This window comes from Balaenoptera physalus (assembly GCF_965194825.1).
Source record: "Balaenoptera physalus genome assembly, chromosome: 15".
Taxonomy (NCBI): domain Eukaryota; kingdom Metazoa; phylum Chordata; class Mammalia; order Artiodactyla; family Balaenopteridae; genus Balaenoptera; species Balaenoptera physalus.
In genome coordinates, this window is record NC_138894.1 from 38,459,827 (window position 1) to 38,481,140 (window position 21,314).

The 21,314-nt window shown below is 36.5% G+C and overlaps 1 protein-coding gene across 4 annotated transcripts in view; it reads right to left on the reverse strand.

The window, feature by feature from the left end:
- Positions 1 to 2,444: 2,444 nt before the first annotated feature.
- Positions 2,445 to 21,314, reverse strand: part of ANXA4 (annexin A4) — a 73,603-nt gene continuing 54,733 nt past the window's right edge. For 3 of the 4 annotated variants that reach the window (XM_082426075.1, XM_082426076.1, XM_082426077.1), the window contains 4 exons: positions 17,835 to 17,928; positions 14,722 to 14,817; positions 13,704 to 13,762; positions 11,715 to 12,680 (listed from right to left, as the gene is read on the reverse strand). In XM_082426075.1, the coding sequence (XP_082282201.1) occupies positions 12,483 to 12,680; positions 13,704 to 13,762; positions 14,722 to 14,817; positions 17,835 to 17,928 (447 nt within the window). In that variant the 3' untranslated portion in view covers positions 11,715 to 12,482. Of the gene's footprint in view, positions 3,567 to 11,714; positions 12,681 to 13,703; positions 13,763 to 14,721; positions 14,818 to 17,834; positions 17,929 to 21,314 lie in introns of those variants that run through there. The other variant, XM_082426078.1, reaches the window with a different exon arrangement.

The following is a 21,314-nucleotide window of genomic DNA, read 5'->3' on the forward strand; positions in this document are numbered from 1 at the left end:
TAGTTTCTGCTGTATAACAAAGTGAATCAGCTATATGTATACATATATCCCCATATCCCCTCCCTCTTGCGTCTCCCTCCCACCCTCCCTATCCCACCCCTCTAGGTGGTCACAAAGCACCTAGCTGATCTCCCCGGGTGATGCAGCTGCTTCCCACTAGCTATCTATTTTACTTTTGGTAGTGTATATATGTCAGTGCTACTCTCTCACTTGATCCCAGCTTACCCTTCCCCCCTCCCTGTGTCCTCAAGTCCATTCTCTACATCTGTGTCTTTATTCCTGTCCTGCCCCTAGGTTCATCACCCTTTGGCTACTTTCTAAATAAAATGTTTATAATGAAAATATTTATAATGAAATACCATAAATGAAATATTTATAATGAATTACTCAAATAGAGTAATATGATAAATACCTATCACCACAAGTATAACTTAAATTTTAATAAAAACTTCAATGTATTACACTTGTTTTGATTAAGTAGAACAATACAGATAGGCAGAAGCTCCCTCTCCATCTCAGTCTGTTTCTCTCCCTCCACTCTAGTGACCACTATCCTCAGAATGGTGTATATCATTATTCCCATGCACGTTCTTATACGTGTACCCATAGCAATACGTTTTCTTTTGCACGTTTAGACATGTAAATTAAATGGAATCATTCGTACCTATCATTTTGCACCTTTCTTCTCTCTCAAAATTATACTTTTGAGACTTATTCAATTAACAAATCTATAGTTAATTTTCACTGCTCTTGTGTGACACGCAAAATTTATCCTTTCCCTCACTGAGGGAGTTAGGTTGTTTCTACTTTACTGCTCTTATAGAGCAGCATTGAACACCATGTGCAAGAGAGTCACCAAATAGATCCCCAGAAGTGAACTTGCTGGGAACTTTTCAACTTTATTATCTGTTGCCAAATTGCTCTCTGAAATGACTGCACCAGCTTATACTCCCATCAGCAGTATATGTAATTTGGGCATCCCAGTGTACTCACTCTGAGAAGTCTGAACTGAGAGAGGCTGGCTGAGGCAGCTTGGTGGAGGTAGGGGGTAGGGGAGGAGCAGAAAATGATTGCTGCTAAGGGATCAGCCTGCATGCCCAGAATTTGTCAGCACAAAGGATACGCATGGAACAAATGTGGGCCACTATAAGACAGCCAGCACGGAATCATCTTAGATCCTGTCTAAAAGGCCTGGGTGGAAAGACAAACAGACTTCAGCACAAAGAGCCTGAATTCCTAGGGGCTGAAAAAGGAGAACTGCATTTGCTTTGCCAAAGGAACTAAAGATGAGTATTTTACTGGTGATGGAGTTGTAAAGGAACTCAGCAGAATGCTAACAAGAATCAGCTTTAAACATCTGACAGAACTAAAAAACAAAAAACATCTGACAGGGTCACACAGCATTGATCATCTACCACCACAGCACTAACAGGTAAGAACTTTCCTGCTCCCATTTTCTCTCCTCCCTTCTGCTAGGTTGGGGAGGGGAAGGTATGGTCTAGAAGGAAGACTAGGTGAAGAAAGAAAAGAAGCCCACCGTATCACCCTCCCCAAACTCCAGCTTCCTGCTGGCAATAAGCCAGATCTGAATGAGGGGAGAAGCCTCAACTGTAAATGAAGTTTGGAAGTTTGACCGAAAACATTAATTGCTGAAATGACACGGTTCTATAGTAGGACTTTTTAAAGCCTAAGAATGACCAGAAAAGTCACGACCCTATCCTCTATCTGAATTTTCATCTAAAGACAGAAGAACTAGACCCAATGAATAAATGTAAATGGACAGTAGGAGAAAAAAAACAAAGTTGCTTCCTAGTTATATTACAAAGTCATGCTTGTTCAATACAGCAATCATTCCTCCAGGGTGGCTTTAACCTACTCTCTAGAAAGCTTCCCATCAACATATGCAATTTGTTTTAAAATTCTGGCTAAGCCATATATAATTTAAAGATAAAACCCCCCAAAATTTGTAATGCTTCCAAAGCCAAATAACGTTAATTTGGAAATTCCATGCTCTTCTGGGTAGGTATTGAAGCAGCAGTACTATTTCCTATAATTAACTGGAAGTATTCATGTAAATAGCTTTCACCAGTAGTCAAGCACTTGTAATAGGCAAGTAGAAACAAATCCTTATATTTCACCCATCAAAATACAACAAATAACTATAGAATGAACAAAGAAGACAAATATTCTTATTTAATATGAATGTTCTACTTAGAACCAAGAGCATCACTCATTTCCAGAGATAACTTAAATATACTATTTTATATCATTAAGTAGTGTTTGGTATATATGAACATTAGTTTTACAGCAGTAGAGGTACATAAGATTAAATATGTTATTTTTCCTAATGTTGTACTTTCTAATAGAAATTGAGTAACACAAATCCTTCAAAAATATCTCCTTTCAGAGTCCAGGATGAAAAAACTCACAAGCAGAAAAGTCAGTCAGAGAACGCATATACCTCATTTGAAAGGCACCGTGTTTTATTGAAATTATTTTTCCATGTTGTATACAAACTGAACTTTTAAATTAAATCCAAGTACACCTTTACAGTAATTCTAGAGTTGAAAGGCACAGTGTAAGTATAAATTACTACAAATCAACAAAATTGAAAATGATTTAAAAAATTGGGGGCACAAAAATTTTTCTTTAAGTAAAAGTAAATTCAGAGCACTACACCATCAGCAGAATACGCAGTTTGACACAATTCTTTCACATTCATCTTCAAGCTGGATCAGTACCATTATTATTATTTTATTATATTGTTATTATTATTATTAACCATAATATTGTGGAATGTTCAGCATTTATGTTTGGTAACCAGACATATATGATCTGTATAACCACACTTAGAATTGAATTCGTTCAGAAGAGTTGGTGAGTTTGGTATACTTTAACCTGGAGAGACTAAGAGATGGTAACATAAGATGTGATGGAGGAAGTCTCTAATGCCAAACTTAGTAAAGATCAACTAACACTTTAGACAAAAACCTAAACAAAGGAGATCTGTGGATGCTTTCAAACTATGACAAGTAAAGTAGCAAATTGGATAGATATTCTTACTAACTAGATGCTCACAATTTCAAATCAAGAAATTACTAGCCACTCAAAAAATAGAATTAGGGAAGAAAAGTGATTTTAGAACAGTCTTCCAGTCTTCCATTTCAACAGTTTTCACCAAAAAGAAAACATGAAATAATTTAATATATTCCAATTTCTGTGAAACACAAACAAGGAAGAAATCTGTTGAAAACATGGAGCACATTCTTATTTCTAATTTAAAATCTCCTTTTAGGTTTTATAAGCTGTGAAAAGCAAGTACAGCTTTAAAGCATCATAGTGAGTAATTATAGATGAATAATAATACAGTCTATATCTTAGGAGGCATCTGTAGGCATTTTAATTGGAAATAACCATTCTGAGATAATGCTAACAGCAGTGTAGAAAAATGAAGTTAAAAAAAATTCGAAGTGTAGGGAATCCTCCTATCCTTTCTGGATTTTATTTTAATCATCTCCTCCACAGAGAATGAGCAGTACCTTCCTGTAGTCTCCAGATGTATCACCCTGGGGACAAGGAAAGCAGAGTTACAGTCAGATAAATGGGATTTAAAATAGAATACACAGCTCAAAGTCATCTAGGTTAACTTTTCAGTCTTGCCGGGATCTTTCTTGGAGAGGTTTTTTTTTTTTTTTTTTTTTTTAAATGACATTTGTTATTTTTTATTATAAAAAGAATGCCTGTTCAATGTAGAAAATAGACATAAAAGAATATAAAAACATCATCTATAATTCTAACATCTAGAGATTACTCTGCCTAACATTTTGGTTTTTGCATATCCTTCCAGACCTTTTTCTATGGATATAGATTCCTACGTGATGGGATTGTAGTATTCTTCCATATTCTACTTTTTTATTTACTATAGCCTATTTCCCTATTTTAATTTATTAAATACTCTTCCACAACATCATTCCTTAATGGTTACAGAGTATTCCATTGTACATAGGTAAAATAATTTATTTGATCACCCCCCATTGGATATTTATGTTTTTTCCAATTTTTCACTATTATAAACACTGCTGCAATAAACATACTATAAATTTTTGTGCATTTTAAAAATGATGTATTCAGGATAAATTTTCATAAAATGGGAATTACCAGATTAATGATCATGTATTTTCTTTTAGTATGGGTTGCAAAATAGCCTTCCAGAAAGGTGCTATAATTTTTACATAGAATTTTTCATGGCCTAAATAATAGATCAATTTTTGCTAGTGTTTCATGGGCACTAGAAAAGATGGGATGGGATTCAAAGTTTAATGTATATCTATTAAAATCAATCTTAATACACCCTTGTTTATACCTTGTCTCATTGATCTGCCAAAAGAGAAGGATGTGTTAAAGTCTATCTAGCATAGTATTTCCATCAATGTCTTCTTTTGGAGCCTCAAGTTTCTTTATATATTTGAATGCAATACTATTTGGCAACTAAAGTTTTATGGTAATTTAATCTTTGCTGTAAATTGTTGCTTTTATCAATATAAAGTGATCTATTACTTTGTCCTATTTAATACTTTTTCCCCTTAAATTCTTCTTTTTACTTATAGTATAATCCCTGCTTTCTTTTTATCAAATGTTCTTTTCCCTGGCCTTTTTTTTTTTAAAGCTTCTTACATATCACTGTATTTCAACTGTTCCTTATAAACAGCATGGAGTAGGATTTTATATTTTTACCTAACCTGAGAGTTTATTTATTATTATAACTTACATTTTTAATCTTACATCTGTCTTTTTTCTATTATTTACATATTTTCTATTTCTATTCTGTTTCTTTTGACAATTTTTATTGAATGGGCAATGTATTATTTTTAATTTTTTCCAGTGTTGTGTGAGTGTGTGTATACACATATTAACATATTTATATATATACAAATATATAATGTAAATGTATTTATTGTGCTGTTTCCCCTAGTCAATCAATATTTTTTACCCCATCATTTTAGTGTCTGTATAGTATTCCACTGTATAGATTTTCCATAATTTGAGTCATCCCCTATTGGTTAATAAAAATTAAAATAATGTGTAATAAACTCTGTAACCACTAAGCAAGAACTTCCTATTCCCCTTATCCTCCAGCCCCTGGTAACCTCTAATCTACCTTCTGTCTCTATGAATTTACCTAGTCTAAATATTTCATGTAAGTAGAATCATATACAGTATTTGTCCTTTTGTGTCTGGTTTATGTCACTTAGAATGTTTCCAAAGTTCATCCATGTATCAGAAACTTCATTCACATTATGTATGTATATATCACATTTTGTTTATCCATTCACCTGTTCATGGACCCTTAGGTTGTTTCCACCTTTTGGCTATTATAAATAATGTTTACATTGGTGTACAAATACCTGTTTAAGTCCCCGTTTTCATTTCTTTTGAGTATATACCTGGGAGTGGAATTGCGGGGTAATATGGTAATTCTATGTTTAACTTTTTGAGGAAGCGCCAAACTGTTTTCCACAACGGCTGCACCATTTTACATTCACACCAGCAATACACAAGGTTCTAATTTCTCCACATCCTCACCTACATTTGTTATTTTCCATTTATAAAAAAATTATAGCCATCTTAGTAGGTACAAAGTGGTATTTCACTGTGGTTTTGATAATGATGTTGAGCATATTTTCACGTGCTTATTGCCCATTTGTATATCTCCCTTGGAGAAATGAAGATACTCAAATCCTTTGTCATTTTTTAATTGGGTTGTTTGTCTTTTTGTTATTGAGTTGTAGGAGTTCTTTATATATTCTGGATAGTAAACCCTTATTAGATATAATTTGTAAATATTTTCTCCCATTCTGTGGATTAGCGCATTTTTACCTTATTATTTTGCCTAAAGATATTCTTAAATATATAATAACTAAGTAAGAGGTACAGTTTATTTTTTAAACATTTATTGGCAAGTTGCCTCCCCGGAAAGTTAGACTAGTTTACAGTGCTTCCATAAGAGACGGTGAGATTTCCCCAAGACTTTCTCAATGCTGGTTATCATCTCTTTAAACTTTGTTAAGGTATTAGGTGAAAAATGATGATTTGTTTTTATTTGCAATCCATTATATATTAGTGAGATTAAACATTGTACATATTTATTGTCCATTTGTGTCTCATCTTTCATGAAGCTCATGTTTTCTTTCTGTCCAGTTTTCCTTTTGGATTTTTCTCCTTGTTCTTAGTAATTTGTACAAGCTCCTCATATAGGGATATTAACCATACATTATAAGTATATGTTACAAATATATTTTCCCATAGCTTCATTTATGGTCATCCTTGTATCTTAAAGTTGTTTTGCTTACAGCTAGCTATATTTCGGCTCTGCAAAAAAAAGTGACCTCACAGACTGTACAGAAATAGAAACAAGTTCCTAAATGCCTTGTAGACATAGTCATAAACTCTGCAGCTCAAATCACCTAGTAGTTAAACCTCTCCAAGCTATGAGTAGGATCAGAATATTTAATTCACAGATCAAATCCTGATTTGACATTTACTGTGCTGGCAACCCAGCTTCTAGGAAAATGGGTTTGGCTTCATATTCCTGAGGCCCTTCTGGCTTCCTCAAGAAGAAAAGTCCCAGTAATGAGGGGTTTTGAGAGATGTGAATCATTTCTCATCACTCCCATGCCATGTTAGGACTCCTAGAAGTCTGGTGCCAGGTAAAGAATAGCAATCCAGGATGACTGTCATGTTTTCCCATATTTTCAGCAGACCTCAGCTGGCCCTGGATGGGGTTCTGGATGACTGAATCAGTGCTTCCCTTTTATTGTAAGCAGGTAGAAATGGAAATTGTGCTCTTAAAACCATTCATTAAAATATAATCTTTATTGAAAGGCGGAGGGTGGCTGTGTCTCACTGTGAGGACAAGGACACTGGCAGCAGAAGTTCTGGGAAGTACTCCTTGGTGTGAGCCCTCCCTGAGTCCGCCATTAGCCCCACCAAAGAGCCCAGGTAGGCTCCAGTGTTGGGTTGCCTCAGGCCAAACAACCAACAGGGAGAGAACCCAGCCCCACCCATCAGAAGTCAAGAGGATTAAAGTTTTACTGAGCTCTGCCCACCAGAGCAACAGTCAGCTCTACCCACCACCAGTCCCTCCTATCAGGAAACTTACACAAGCCTCTTAGATAGCCTCATCCACCAGAGGGCAGACAGCAGAAGGAAGAAAAACTACAATCCTGCAGCCTGTGGAACAAAAACCACATTCACAGAAAGATAGACAAGATGAAAAGGCAGAGGGCTATGTACCAGATGAAGGAACAAGATAAAACCCCAGAAAAACAACTAAATGAAGTGGAGATAGGCAGCCTTCCAGAAAAAGAATTCAGAATAATGAGAGTGAAGATGATCCAGGACCTCAGAAAAAGAATGGAGGCAAAGATCGAGGAGATGCAAGAAATGTTTAAAAAAGACCTAGAAGAATTAAAGAACAAACAAACAGAGATGAACAATACAGTAACTGAAATGAAAACTACACCAGAAGGAATCAATAGCAGAATAACTGAGGCAGAAGAACGGATAAGTGACCTGGAAGACAGAATGGCGGAATTCACTGCTGCAGAACAGAATAAAGAAAAAAGAATGAAAAGAAATGAAGACAGCCTAAGAGACCTCTGGGACAACATTAAACGCAACAACATTCGCATTATAGGGGTCCCAGAAGGAGAAGAGAGAGAGAAAAGACCAGAGAAAATATTTGAAGAGATTGTAGTCAAAAACTTCCCTAACATGGGAAAGGAAATAGCCACCCAAGTCCAGGAAGCGCAGGGCGTCCCATACAGGATAAACCTAAGGAGAAACACGCCAAGACACATAGTAATCAAACTGGCAAAAATTAAAGACAAAGAAAAATTATTGAAAACAGCAAGGGAAAAACGACAAATAACATACAAGGGAACTCCCATAAGGTTAACAGCTGATTTCTCAGCAAAAACTCTACAAGCCAGAAGGGAGTGGCATGATATACTTAAAGTGATGAAAGGGAAGAACCTACAACCAAGATTACTCTACCCAGCAAGGATCTCATTCAGATTCGATGGAGAAATCAAAAGCTTTACAGACAAGCAACACCTAAGAGAATTCAGCACCAACAAACCAGCTCTACAACAAATGCTAAAGGAACTTCTCTAAGTGGGAAACACAAGAGAAGAAAAGGACCTACAAAAACAAACCCAAAACAGTTAAGAAAATGGTCATAGGAACATACATATCGATAATTACCTTAAACGTGAATTGATTCAATGCTCCAACTAAAAGACACAGGCTTGCTGAATGGATACAAAAACAGGACCCATCTATATGCTGTCTACAAGAGACACACTTCAGACCTAGAGACACATACAGACTGAAAGTGAGGGGATGGGAAAAGGTATTCCATGTAAATGGAAATCAAAAGAAAGCTGGAGTAGCTATACTCATATCAGATAAAATAGACTTTAAAATAAAGAATGTTACAAGAGACAAGGAAGGACACTACATAATGATCAAGGGATCAATCCAAAAAGAAGATATAGCAATCATAAATATATATGCACCCAACATAGGAGCACCTCAGTACATAAGGCAACTGCTAACAGCTATAAAAGAGGAACTTGACAGTAACACAATAATAGTGGGGGACTTTAACACCTCACTTACACCAATGGACACATCATCCAAAATGAAAATAAATAAGGAAACAGAAGCTTTAAATGACACAATAGACCAGATAGATTTAATTGATATTTATAGGACATTCCATCCAAAAACAACAGATTACACTTTCTTCTCAAGTGCGCATGGAACATTCTCCAGGATAGATCACATCTTGGGTCACAAATCAAGCCTCAGTAAATTTAAGAAAACTGAAATCATATCAAGCATCTTTTCTGACCACAACACTATGAGATTAGAAATCAATTACACAGAAAAAAACATAAAAAACACAAACACATGGAGGCTAAACAATAAGTTACTAAATAACCAAGAGATCACTGAAGAAATCAAAGAGGAAATCAAAAAATACCTAGAGACAAATGACAATGAAAACATGACGATCCAAAACCTATGGGATGCAGCAAAAGCAGTTCTAAGAGGGAAGTTTATAGCTATACAAGCCTACCTCAAGAAACAAGAAAAATCTCAAATAAACAATCTAACTTTACACCTAAAGGAACTACAGAAAGAAGAACAAACAAAACCCAAAGTTAGCAGAAGGAAAGAAGCTATAAAGATCAGAGCAGAAATAAATGAAATAGAAACAAAGAAAACAATACCAAAGATCTATAAAACTAAAAGCTGGTTCTTTGAGAAGATAAACAAAATTGATAAACCATTAGCCAGACTCATCAATAAAAAGAGGGAGAGGACTCAAATCAATAAACTTAGAAATGAAAAAGAAGTTACAACAGACACCGCAGAAATACAAAGCATCCTAAGAGACTACTATAAGCAACTCTATGCCAATAAAATGGACAACCTGGAAGACATGGACAAATTCTTAGAAAGGTATAACCTTCCAAGACTGAACCAGGAAGAAACAGAAAATATGAACACACCAATCACATGTAATGAAGTTGAAACTGTGATTAAAAATCTTCCAACAAACAAAAGTCCAGGACCAGATGGCTTCACAGGTGAATTCTATCAAACATTTAGAGAAGAGCTAACAACCATCCTTCTCAAACTCTTCCAAAAAATTGCAGAGGAAGGAACACTCCCAAACTCATTCTATGTGGCCACTATCACCCTGATACCAAAACCAGACAAAGATACTACAAAAAAAGAAAATTACAGACCAATATCACTGATGAATATAGATGCAAAACTCCTCAACAAAATACTAGCAAACAGAATCCAACAACACATTAAAAGGATCATAGACCATGATCAAGTGGGATTTATCCCAAGGATGCAAGGATTCTTCAATATACGCAAATCAATCGATGTGATATACCATATTAACAAACTGAAGAATAAAAACCATATGATCGTCTCAATAGATGCAGAAAAAGCTTTTGACAAAATTCAACACCCATTTATGATAAAAACTCTCCAGAATGTGGGCATAGAGGGAACCTACCTCAACATAATAAAGGCCATATACGACAAACCCACAGCAAACATCATTCTCAATGGTGAAAAACTGAAAGCATTTCCTCTAAGATCAGGAACGAGACAAGGATGTCCACTCTCACCACTGTTATTTAACATAGTTCTGGAAGTCCTAACCACAGCAATCAGAGAAGAGAAAGAAATAAAAGGAAAACAAATTGGAAAAGAAGAAGTAAAACAGTCACTGTTTGCAGATGACATGATACTATACATAGAGAATCCAAAGATGCCACCAGAAAGCTACTAGAGCTAATCAATGAATTTGGTAAAGTTGTAGGATACAATATTAATGCACAGAAATCTCTTGCACTCCTATACACTAATGCTGAAAAATATGAAAGAGAAATTAAGGAAATACTCCCATTTACCATTACAAAAAGAATAAAATACCTAGGAATAAACCTACCTAGGGAGACAAAAGACCTGTATGCACAAAACTATAAGACACTGATGAAAGAAATTAAAGATGATACCAACAGATGGAGAGATATACCATGTTCTTGGATTGGAAGAATCCATATTGTGAAAATGACTATACTACCCAAAGCAATCTACAGATTCAATGCAATCCCTATCAAATTACCAATGGCATTTTTTACAGAACTAGAACTAAAAATCTTAAAATTTGTATGGGGACACAAAAGACCCTGAATAGCCAAAGCAGTCTTGGGGGAAAAAAACAGAGCTGGAGGAATCAGACTCCCTGACTTCAGACTATACTACAAAGCTACAGTAATCAAGACAATATGGTACTGGCACAAAAACAGAAACACAGATCCATGGAACAAGATAGAAAGCCCAGAGATAAACCCACACACCTATTCAACTAATCTATGACAAAGCAGGCAAGGATATACAATGGAGAAAAGACAGTCTCTTCAATAACTGGTGCTGGGAAAACAGGACAGCTAAATGTAAAAGAATGAAATTAGAACACTCCCTAACACCATACACAAAAATAAACTCAAAGTGGATTAGAGACCTAAATGTAAGACCGGACACTATAAAACTCTTAAAGGAAAACATAGGAAGAACACTCTTTGACATAAATCACAGCAAGATCTTTTTTGATCCACCTCCTAGAGTAATGGAAATAAAAACAAAAATAAACAAATGGGACCTAATGAAACTTCAAAGCTTTTGCACAGCAAAGGAAATCATAAACAAGACCAAAAGACAACCCTCAAAATGGGAGAAAATATTTGCAAACGAATCAATGGACAAAGGATTAATCTCCAAAATATATAAACAGCTCATGCAGCTCAATATTAAAAAAACAAACAACCCAATCCAAAAATGGGAAGAAGACCTAAATAGACATTTCTCCAAAGAAGACATACAGATGGCCAAGAAGTACATGCAAAGCTGCTCAACATCACTAATTATTAGAGAAATGCAAATCAAAACTACAATGAGGTATCACCTCACACCAGTCAGAATGGGCATCATCAGAAAATCTACAAACAACAAATGCTGGAGATGGTGTGGAGAAAAGGGAACCCTCTTGCACTGTTGGTGGGAATGTAAATTGATACAGCCACTATGGAGAACAGTATGGAGGTTCCTTAAAAAACTAAAAATAGAATTACCATATGACACAGCAATCCCACTACTGGGCACATACCCAGAGAAAACCATAATTCAAAAAGACACATGCACCCCAATGTTCATTGCAGCACTATTTACAATAGCCAGGTCATGGAAGGAACCTAAGTGCCCATCGACAGATGAATGGATAAAGAAGATGTGGTACATATATACAAGGCAATATTACTCAGCCATAAAAAGGAACGAAATTGGGTCATTTGTAGAGACGTGGATGGATCTAGAGACTGTCATACAGAGTGAAGTAAGTCAGAATGAGAAAAACAAATATCGTATATTAACGCATATATGTGGAACCTAGAAATATGGTACAGATGAGCCGGTTTGCAGGGCAGAAATTGAGACACAGATGTAGAGAACAAATGTATGGACACCAAGGGGGAAAGCAGCAGGAGGGTGGTGGTGGTGGTGGTATGAATTGGGAGATTGGGATTGACATGTATACACTGATGTGTATAAAATTGATGACTAATAAGAACCGCTGTATAAAAAAATAAATTAAATAAAATTCAAAAATTAAAAAAAGATATGGAAACTCCAAAAAATATATATATGTATAAAATCTTTCTTTGTCTGGGGTCAACATGAAATAATTAACTCTATTTAGAAGGCAAACATTTCCAACTTCTAACCAGGCAGAGATTTAAACATCTGTGGGAAAGGAGAGAGGCTGGAAATATCTGAATTAGAGTACCATCCTTAAATGGAATGATGTCTGCCAAGGAGAGGATAAGAAGTGTCTAAATACCTAGGTCAGAACCCCCTCCTTTCATCAGCACTTTCCTCTGGGCCAAGGCAAGGCTGCTGTGACCTACCTTGATGAAGGAGTACAGAGACTTTCCATAGAGCCTCTTGAAGTTTGCCCGGATGTCCAACATGTCAATCTCCACTCGAGAAACCATCACTCTGATAAGGGTGTTGTCATCAGTGCCCAAGCCCTAAGGAAGAAACAAGATCCCTGCATACAAAGCTGAGCTAGTTTTCAGACAGTGCTCTCTGTTAGTCTATCAAGGCAGACTATGTATCAGTCTCCGGATGACATCCCTTGTACTATAACCTTAGAGGCCTGTGGAATCTTGCTCCTCACCACGGAGCTCAAGGGTTTCCCCAACTTATCTTTTCAACACTCAGTGTTCTGACCAGAGGAGACAGCTCTCTGCCCTTCTAGAGACATACCCTGTGTTCTCCAGCCCTCCTGCCTCACATACGGTGATCCACCCACCATGTCATCCTTCCCTTCCCAGCTTTACCGTCCTTCCTACCATGTAAAACCCTCTGATGTAAAACTTCCTTTAAGGTCCTGCTCAAATATACCAATTTCTTTATATGTCCTTTTCTGATCCTCACCCCCAAACAAATATTTTTTTTAAACACCCTTTCCTCTGTGTTCCTATAATATTTGGATCCTCAACTACCGTCTTACATTCTATTTTGTTCTTACTGGTGTTTTGCACATAGCTGCCTTCCTCTCAGAGCTAGAAGTTCTTTGAGACCAGGGACTGCAGTTTGATCTCTCTTGCCCCTCCCATGGTTCTCAGCAAGGGTGCTTGCACAGAGTACAATGCATGGTTAGGAGCTGGGAATCTGAAGTTGGACTGCCAATGTTTGCATCCCTGCTCCATTCCTTTCCTCACTGAGGACCCTGGGCAAATTGCCTATCCTCTTTATGCCTCAGTTTTCTCATCTGTAAAATGGAAGCTGATAACAGTACCTGCCCCACAGAGCTGTTGTGGGGATAAAATTATACATATAAAGTATTAGGAACAGTGATCACACATTATAAGTACTCAATATATATTACCTAGCATTATTATTAGCAAACACTCAGTGAAGTATTTGAAGAATTGAACTGAATAGCTCAAGCTGATTTTGGCTAATTTGCATGGGGGACATAAGTAAGCATATGAAGGTGGACACAAGACCCTCAGAGCCATTCAGATGCTAACAATGAGGCCATTTACCTTCATAGATTTATAAAGCCTTTCAGCAAAATATGCAGATTTGTTCCTCATGCACTTTACTGTCAAGAGATAAAAAGAGAAATGAAAAGATTACAGATAAAATCTGCAAGAAAAAAGTGACATTTGTTCCCATTGATTCTACAAGGTGTGAAGTAGTATCTTTTGACTGCTTTGTCGGAAAAATTTAGCCAAACCATGTTTTATGAGTATAGGCTATGCTAAAAGCATTTTCATAGATGGAAAGTACCCTCAATTTATTGTCAAGTTCCTAGACAAATAATTAATAAAGGCCATTAAAGCATAAGGCAGCATAAAATTTCAAAAAGATTATTGCTATCTGTACATGAAACAGTTATTAGTTCTAACCATTCACAGACTTGCAAGATGCAGCTAGTATAGGATTAACCTTTCCATGTACTAAGATACAAAGGCACAGAGGATATAAAATAGATAAAGCCACATGGTACAATAACAATCAGGTTGTATATAATATTTCTCGCTTAAAATTCTGGATCACACGGGACTTCCCTGGTGGCACAGTGGTTAAGAATCCACCTGCCAATGCAGGGGACACGGGTTCGAGCCCTGGTCCAGGAAGATCCCACATGCCGCGGAGCAACTAAGCCCGTGCGCCACAACTACTGAGCCTGTGCTCTACGGCCCACAAACCACAACTAGTGAGCCCACATTCCACAATTACTGAAGCCCACGCACCTAGAGCCCATGCTCTGCAACAAGAGAAGCCACTACAATGAGAAGCCCGCACACCGCAACCAAGAGTAGCCCCTGCTCGACGCAAGTAGAGAAAGCCTGTGCACAGCAACGAAGACCCAGGGCAACCAAAAATAAATAAATTAACGAATTAAAAAAAAAAAGTCTGGATCACACGTCATGAGTGATTTAAACAATTTTTTTTATCCCTGAAAAAAAATTTCTACAACCCATGACAACAAATTGATAATAAGGAGGAAAGTCTATAAATATTTGTTTCTCCACTCCCCACCCCCTACCAGTTTACCTATGGCCAGCAGAGCTTCTTCGAAGCTACCAGATGTTTCAGATTTAATACTCTGTTCAATATCCTTCTGTGATATCCTTTTGTATTCATCGAACACTACAAACAATAACAAAATGAAATTATAAATAATAAAAAAAAGAATAGAGGAAACTAAACTGTACGGAGAGAATGAGCATCTTTTAACTAGACTACACTATTATTCTTTGGCATATTTCAAGAGGAAACTAATTAGCAATGTGGGTGAGAACCAGGATGCATATGGCAAGTGGAATGGAACAGAGGAGAGGAGGAAGGAATATTGTGAATCTTGGAGGACATCAGGCAAGTCATTTCCCTTATGTGGGACCCTGTTTTCACCACATAAAGTGGAGATAACCTCTTGAGAGATTTGCTTTCTTTTCTCATTGTTTCCTTAATAAGCTCGCGATCACCTGTATGTTCATCTTCCTTTCAGCACATCAAAACTAGAGCAATTCCTGTTTACAAGAGCCAAGACATGGAAACGACCTAAATGTCCATTGACAGGTGAATGGATAAAGAAGATGTGGTGTGTGTGTATATATGTACACACACACACACACACACACACACACACACACACACACAAATGGAATATTACTCAGCCACAAAAAAGAATGAAATAATGCCATTTGCAGCAACATGGATGGACCTAGAGATTATCATACTAAGTGAAGTAAGTTAGACAGAGAATGACAAATTTTACATGATATCACTTATATGTGGAATCTAAAAAATGATAAAAATGAACTTACACAACAGATACAGACTCAAAGACATAGAAAACAAGCTTATGGTTACCAAAGGGGAAAGGTGGGGGAGGGAAAAATTAGGCGTTTGGGATTAGCAGATACAAACTATTATATATAAGATAGATAAACAACAAGGTACTACTCTATAACACAGGGAACTATATTCAATATCTTGTAATAACCTATAATGGAAAAGAACCTGAAAAAGAATATATATATGTATATACATATATACATATACATATAACTGAATCACTTTGCTGTACACCAGAAACAAACACAACATTGTTAATCAACTATACATCAATTAAAAAAAAAACTAGAGCAATTCAACCTTTTCAAAGCTTAGTCACATTTGGTAACAGTTGCTTGCATCTTTTAATAGACTTTAACATAATTAAAATTTCTCCCCTTTTTTACCAAGTATTTTTGAATATTATGAACATATTTTTCTCTCTTGCTGCCTCATTCTGGAGCCTTCTTAGAGTGGATATCTGTTTTGTTTATCTTCTTAACACTGCCTTCTTTGGGATGCTAATCCACCCCCATCAGAGTGATTCTCACAGGGCTGTCAATCCAGGAACACCCCTTCCCCCCAACATACATGATAAGCTCTAACAAATGAGTGAGCAGTTCATCCAACCAGGGCCAATCAGTCTTACTCTCCTGGGATGTTTTTAACTGAGCAGATATCATGAGGATGGCCAAAAGCACTGAGTCATCTTTAACTTCAGAGAACATAAGAATCACCTGAGAAACCTGTTCAACTCCTTGCGTGTCACTCTCAGAAATCCTAAATTAGCCAGTCTGAAGTAGGGGTCCAAGAATCAGCATTTTTAATGGAGACCAGATTTTAGGAAACTCTGCCTTAGAAATAAATCCATGACTCCCTTCTACTGAGATCCCCAGAACTGCCTTGATTTCTAGTCTTTCTGGAGCTGTTCAGCTCTCCCTTCAATTCAATGGACCTCTAGTATTTTCCATTTTCCCTCTTGTCCCCTTCTATATTATTTTCTCTTTTCCTATGTAATTATTCAGTGCATATTGCTTGGAATTAAAAAATCTAATTGACACATTTTCTAAGACTCAGTTTTCTCCGCTGTAAAATGGGGAAAATAATGGCTGCTTCATTGGGATGCTGCAACGACCAATGCTTATAATATGCTTAGCACTGCACCTAGAAGATAATTAATAAAATCTTAGTTATTATGAATCCTCACTATTATTGTTGGTTGGTAAGAAAATTATGATGTTTTCTTTATTCAAATAATGCTTAAAAGATTTTCTTCCAGTGGCTTACAAGCAAATGTTTTATAAATGCCCAACTATTGACTTATGCCTGGAAGCAAAAATTGTTACAAATATATTTGCATTAAATCGGCTTCTGAGGACCTGCAGTTCTTGGAAAATAACACGAAGGAGAGATTTGCCTTACTAGTCATCAGGCAAGGGAAGGCAAAAAAAATAAGGATCTGAGTCAGAAGTTGGTGCATCTGATGACTGCCCACGACATTTATTAACTGGAGTAATCACCTACTGTCACTGGAATATCTGAAATAATTGCAACTTCCAAATGTGTTGTAATTTTCAATTTTCTTCATGTTTTCAATTTAGCAAACTCATTCTTCTCAAATTTCCCACAAGTTTTGTAAATTGCGAGTGATTATAAGGGCATGATGAGTTTATAAAATTAGGATATAGCATAAAGACCTCAAAAGCTTATATAAAAGATGAAATATTTTATTAAACCTTTATTGCTGTTTACAAGAAGAAAATAAACCTGACAATAAATATTCTACAATTGTATAGTACCTTTTCCCCAAAGAAGTTAAAATCACATTACAAAGACTAGCATTATCAGAAGCAAATTAGAAACTTTACACATAGGAAATAAAATCTGAAATCATCCACTATTCATCTTATGCAACATACCCCCTAAAAAAATCACTTCTATTAGCGTTTACAACTTGGATGTTAAATAGGAATAAATGTCAACCAACATTTCTATTTTATTGCTTGCTGATGTACTAAAGATTTTGTCTTATGTAACTAAATTTAAAGGGAGCTGCTTTAGAAAAAGGACTGACTATGGAGGACTGTTTCCTACAAACAGGAATTCCAAACTTCTATGAATATATCTGCTAATTATTCATAATTAATCTTTCAGCAACTGGCCCTCACGCACATTGTTGCACCCATAAATTTCCAAGGTAAGACATCTAAGACAGTTCAGCAAAATTAGATCTTTGTACCAAGTAAAGGGAAAAAGGTTATCAATTACAGGTAATATAGTTTTCACTATCTTTCAAATAGTTTCTTTAGACAATGAGGCAAGTGCCTTACCATGCAACAGATGATTTTGATTCCGGGAGCAGAGAACAGTTAGAAATTTCACCTCATCTGTCCCCCATTTCTTCTCTCCGGCCTCGTACAGGTCCTGAAGCCAAACAAAGCACAAGTTTAAAACACAATGGAGAAAGTGCCAGGACATATGTAAATATTTCCAGAAATTCAAAGAGCAGAGTTAGCTTAGTTTTATTTTGTTGATGATGGCGGTGGAAGTGGTGTTGGCAGTGAGTGGAAATGACTCAGGATTTTTCCTTAGGTATAAAACTAATGGGACTCTATAATATCTCCCTGAGAGTCAGGGCAGACACCAGCAGCTCCCTACATGCACACTACATGTTTCTGTCTTAAGACCTGAAAGGAATGCCCTAGACTTGGGCTGTCCTATACAGTAGCCACTAAGTACATGTGGTTATTTGAATTTTAATTAATTAAATAAAATTAAAAATTCAACTCCCCAGTCATACTAGCCACATTTCAAGTGCTCAGTGGCTACTTGTGGCTAGTGGCTACCCATACTAGACAGTGCAGATGTAGAACATTTTCAACATCACAGAAAAGTCTATTGGACAACACCACTCTGGAATGATCTGTGATTTGCTTGAGACTACAGAAGGTCTCACAGTAGAACCAGGACCCCATTAGTAATTGCTTATATTCCAACCTGGTAGAAATATAAGAAATTGACTCTGGTTACTTTAACTATATTATTACTATTTTTTTTTTTTTTTGGTTGTGCTGCAAAACTTGCAGGGTCTTAGTTCCCCGACCAGGGATTAAACCCACTCCCTAAGCGGTGAAAGCACGGAGTCCTAACCACTGGACCACCAGGGAATTCCCTTTAACTATACAGCATTATCGATAAATCAAAACTACTGTTCATAACACCTCACACCCGTTACAATGGCTGCTATTTAAAACAAACAAACAGAAAATAACAAGTGTTGATGAGGATGTGGAGAAATTGGAACCCTTGTGCTATGTTGGTGAGAATGTAAAATGATGCAGCTACTATAGAAGACAGCATGGCTTTTCCTCAAAAAAAGTAAAATGAAATTACCATATGATCTGGCAATACTACTTCTTGGTATATCTCCAAAAGAACTGAAGTTAGGATTTTAAAGAGTTATTTGTATACCCATATTCAAAGCAGCATTATTCACAATAGCCAAAGGTGGAAGCAACCCAAATGTCCATCGACACATGAATGGATTAATAAAATGTGGTATATACACACACAACAGAATACTAGGCAGCCTCAAAAAGGAAGGAAATTCTGACACATGCTACAGCAGAGATGAGGCTTGAGGACATTATGCTAAGTGAAATAAATCAGTCACGAGAAGGCAAATACTGCATAATTCTACTTATATAAGGTACCTAGATGCATCAAAATCATGGAGCCCAAAAGTAGAATGGTGGTTGCCAGTGAGTGGGGCGAGGGGGAAATGAGTTGTTTAACAGGCATAGTGTTTCAGTTGTGCAAGTTCAGAAAAAGTTCTGAAGATTGGCTGCACAACAATGTGCATATATTTAACACTACTGAATTGTATGCTTAAAAATGGTTAAGATGGTAAATTTTGTTATATGTATTTTATTAAAAAAATTTTTTTAAACCCTCCTGTTCATTTATAATCAGCAGTCGGCTTGTTCAATTTCTCAAAATTCCCTACCTTGATACATTTTGTCACTCCTTGGGCTTACCTCCATCTACTCAGCTGTTTCTTCACTTCCTTCTCTAATTCCCACCCTATTAAAGAGTCAGTTCATAGGACCGTGGAATTTTAAAGCTGGGAGGGCACAAAAGGTTCATCTAATTCAGTGTTTTTCTAACTTGAATCTCAGCAGGCTTGTGACTGCTTCAATCACTAAAGCATGGTGGCAGTGACACTGATTTCTGAGGCTAGGTCATAAAGGTCAGGCAGCTTTGGTTCTCGTGGAGTGCTGCCTTTCCAGATGGTCCCTCTTGAAATGCAGCCGCCGTGCTCTGGGAAGCCCACGCCACCTGGAGAGGCCACATGTAGGAGATCCTTTCGAAGCCCCAGATGAGCCCAGCCTTTGAGTCACTGCAGCCCAGACACCAGACACATGAGTGATGGAGCCTCCAACCCCAGCCATTTGAGTCACCTCCAGCTACTCAAGTCTTCCCAGCTAAGACCTCTGACATTACAGAGCGGAGACAAGCCATCTCGCCTGTGCCTTGTGGGGATTATTGACCCACAGAATCCATGGGCGTACTAAAATGGTGGTTGTTTTATGTCATCGAGTTTGAGGTGGTTTGTTATACACAGCAATAGTAACTAGAACATGTGGGCAAGGAACGAACTTTCAATCTGTCACAGAACGATACTTTTGTAAAATACCATAAAAATGAACTTGAGTGAAGTTTTAGTAATGGGTAGAAAACTGTATCTTTTTGTGTTAATTTTTAAAAAAATAACTAGTGAGGTTGGTCATTTTTTGGTGTATTTGCCATTTCTATTTTTCCTTTTTTTGAGTTGCCTGTTAATGTACATGGTCCATTTTTTTTTTTGAGAAATGGGGCATTCTTATTCATAGTATCAAAACTGTAGTTTACTTATACACTTTATATATTAAGCTTATTATACATAAGGTGAAATTTCTTCCCATTCTATCATTTGATCTTTAATTTTGTTTGTGGTATTGTTTGCTAAGACAGTTCATTTTTTTTTTTTTTTTTTTTTTTTAGCCAAACTATCAACCCTTTTCCTTTATGGTTTCTGCCTTAAAAGAAAATGCATACAAAATCCTTTCCCAGCTCCAGATTTAAAAAAGAATATTTAACTATACTTTTTTATAGTACCTTTATGGCTTGCTTTATTTATGTTAAAAATTTCAATCTATTTGGAGTTTATTACAATGTCAGGTGAAAGTCGGGATCTAACTTTATTGTTTCCCAAATGGTTAGCCAATTGTCCCAACTCCACTAAGTACTCTGTGTTTTCTTCACTGACTTGAAATGCATATATTCTGTATGTATTCCTGAATATTCTCACATAGGCTTGGTTCTGCTCTTAGACTTTCTAATCATTCCATTGACTTCTCCCTATTCTTAGACCAGGACCAGATGCTTTAATTTATTTGTATATTTATTATATATTTAAATATATTTTAGGGCAAATTTGTCCACACCCTTCTTGTTGAGATTCTAATCTCCACAGTGTTTCCTCTATATTCCTCCTCTTCTCTGATTGCTTTGTCCTTTTCTTCTGAACTCTGGAGATTTTTTAGTACTGCCTTCCACAATGATTGTTTTCTGCAATGTCATTTCTGATCATTACTGCTTCTAATAAACATTTAGATTCTGTCTTTCCTTGTTCCTAAGAACACTTCTCCTCCACTCATGGAGCTCTCTCTTTATCTCTGCTTGCCCTTCATCCAGCTCCATTTTCATCTCCATTATTTTCTCATTGCATCTTTTTTTATTTTTTTGGCTCTTGTTTAATTAAAGTCTGT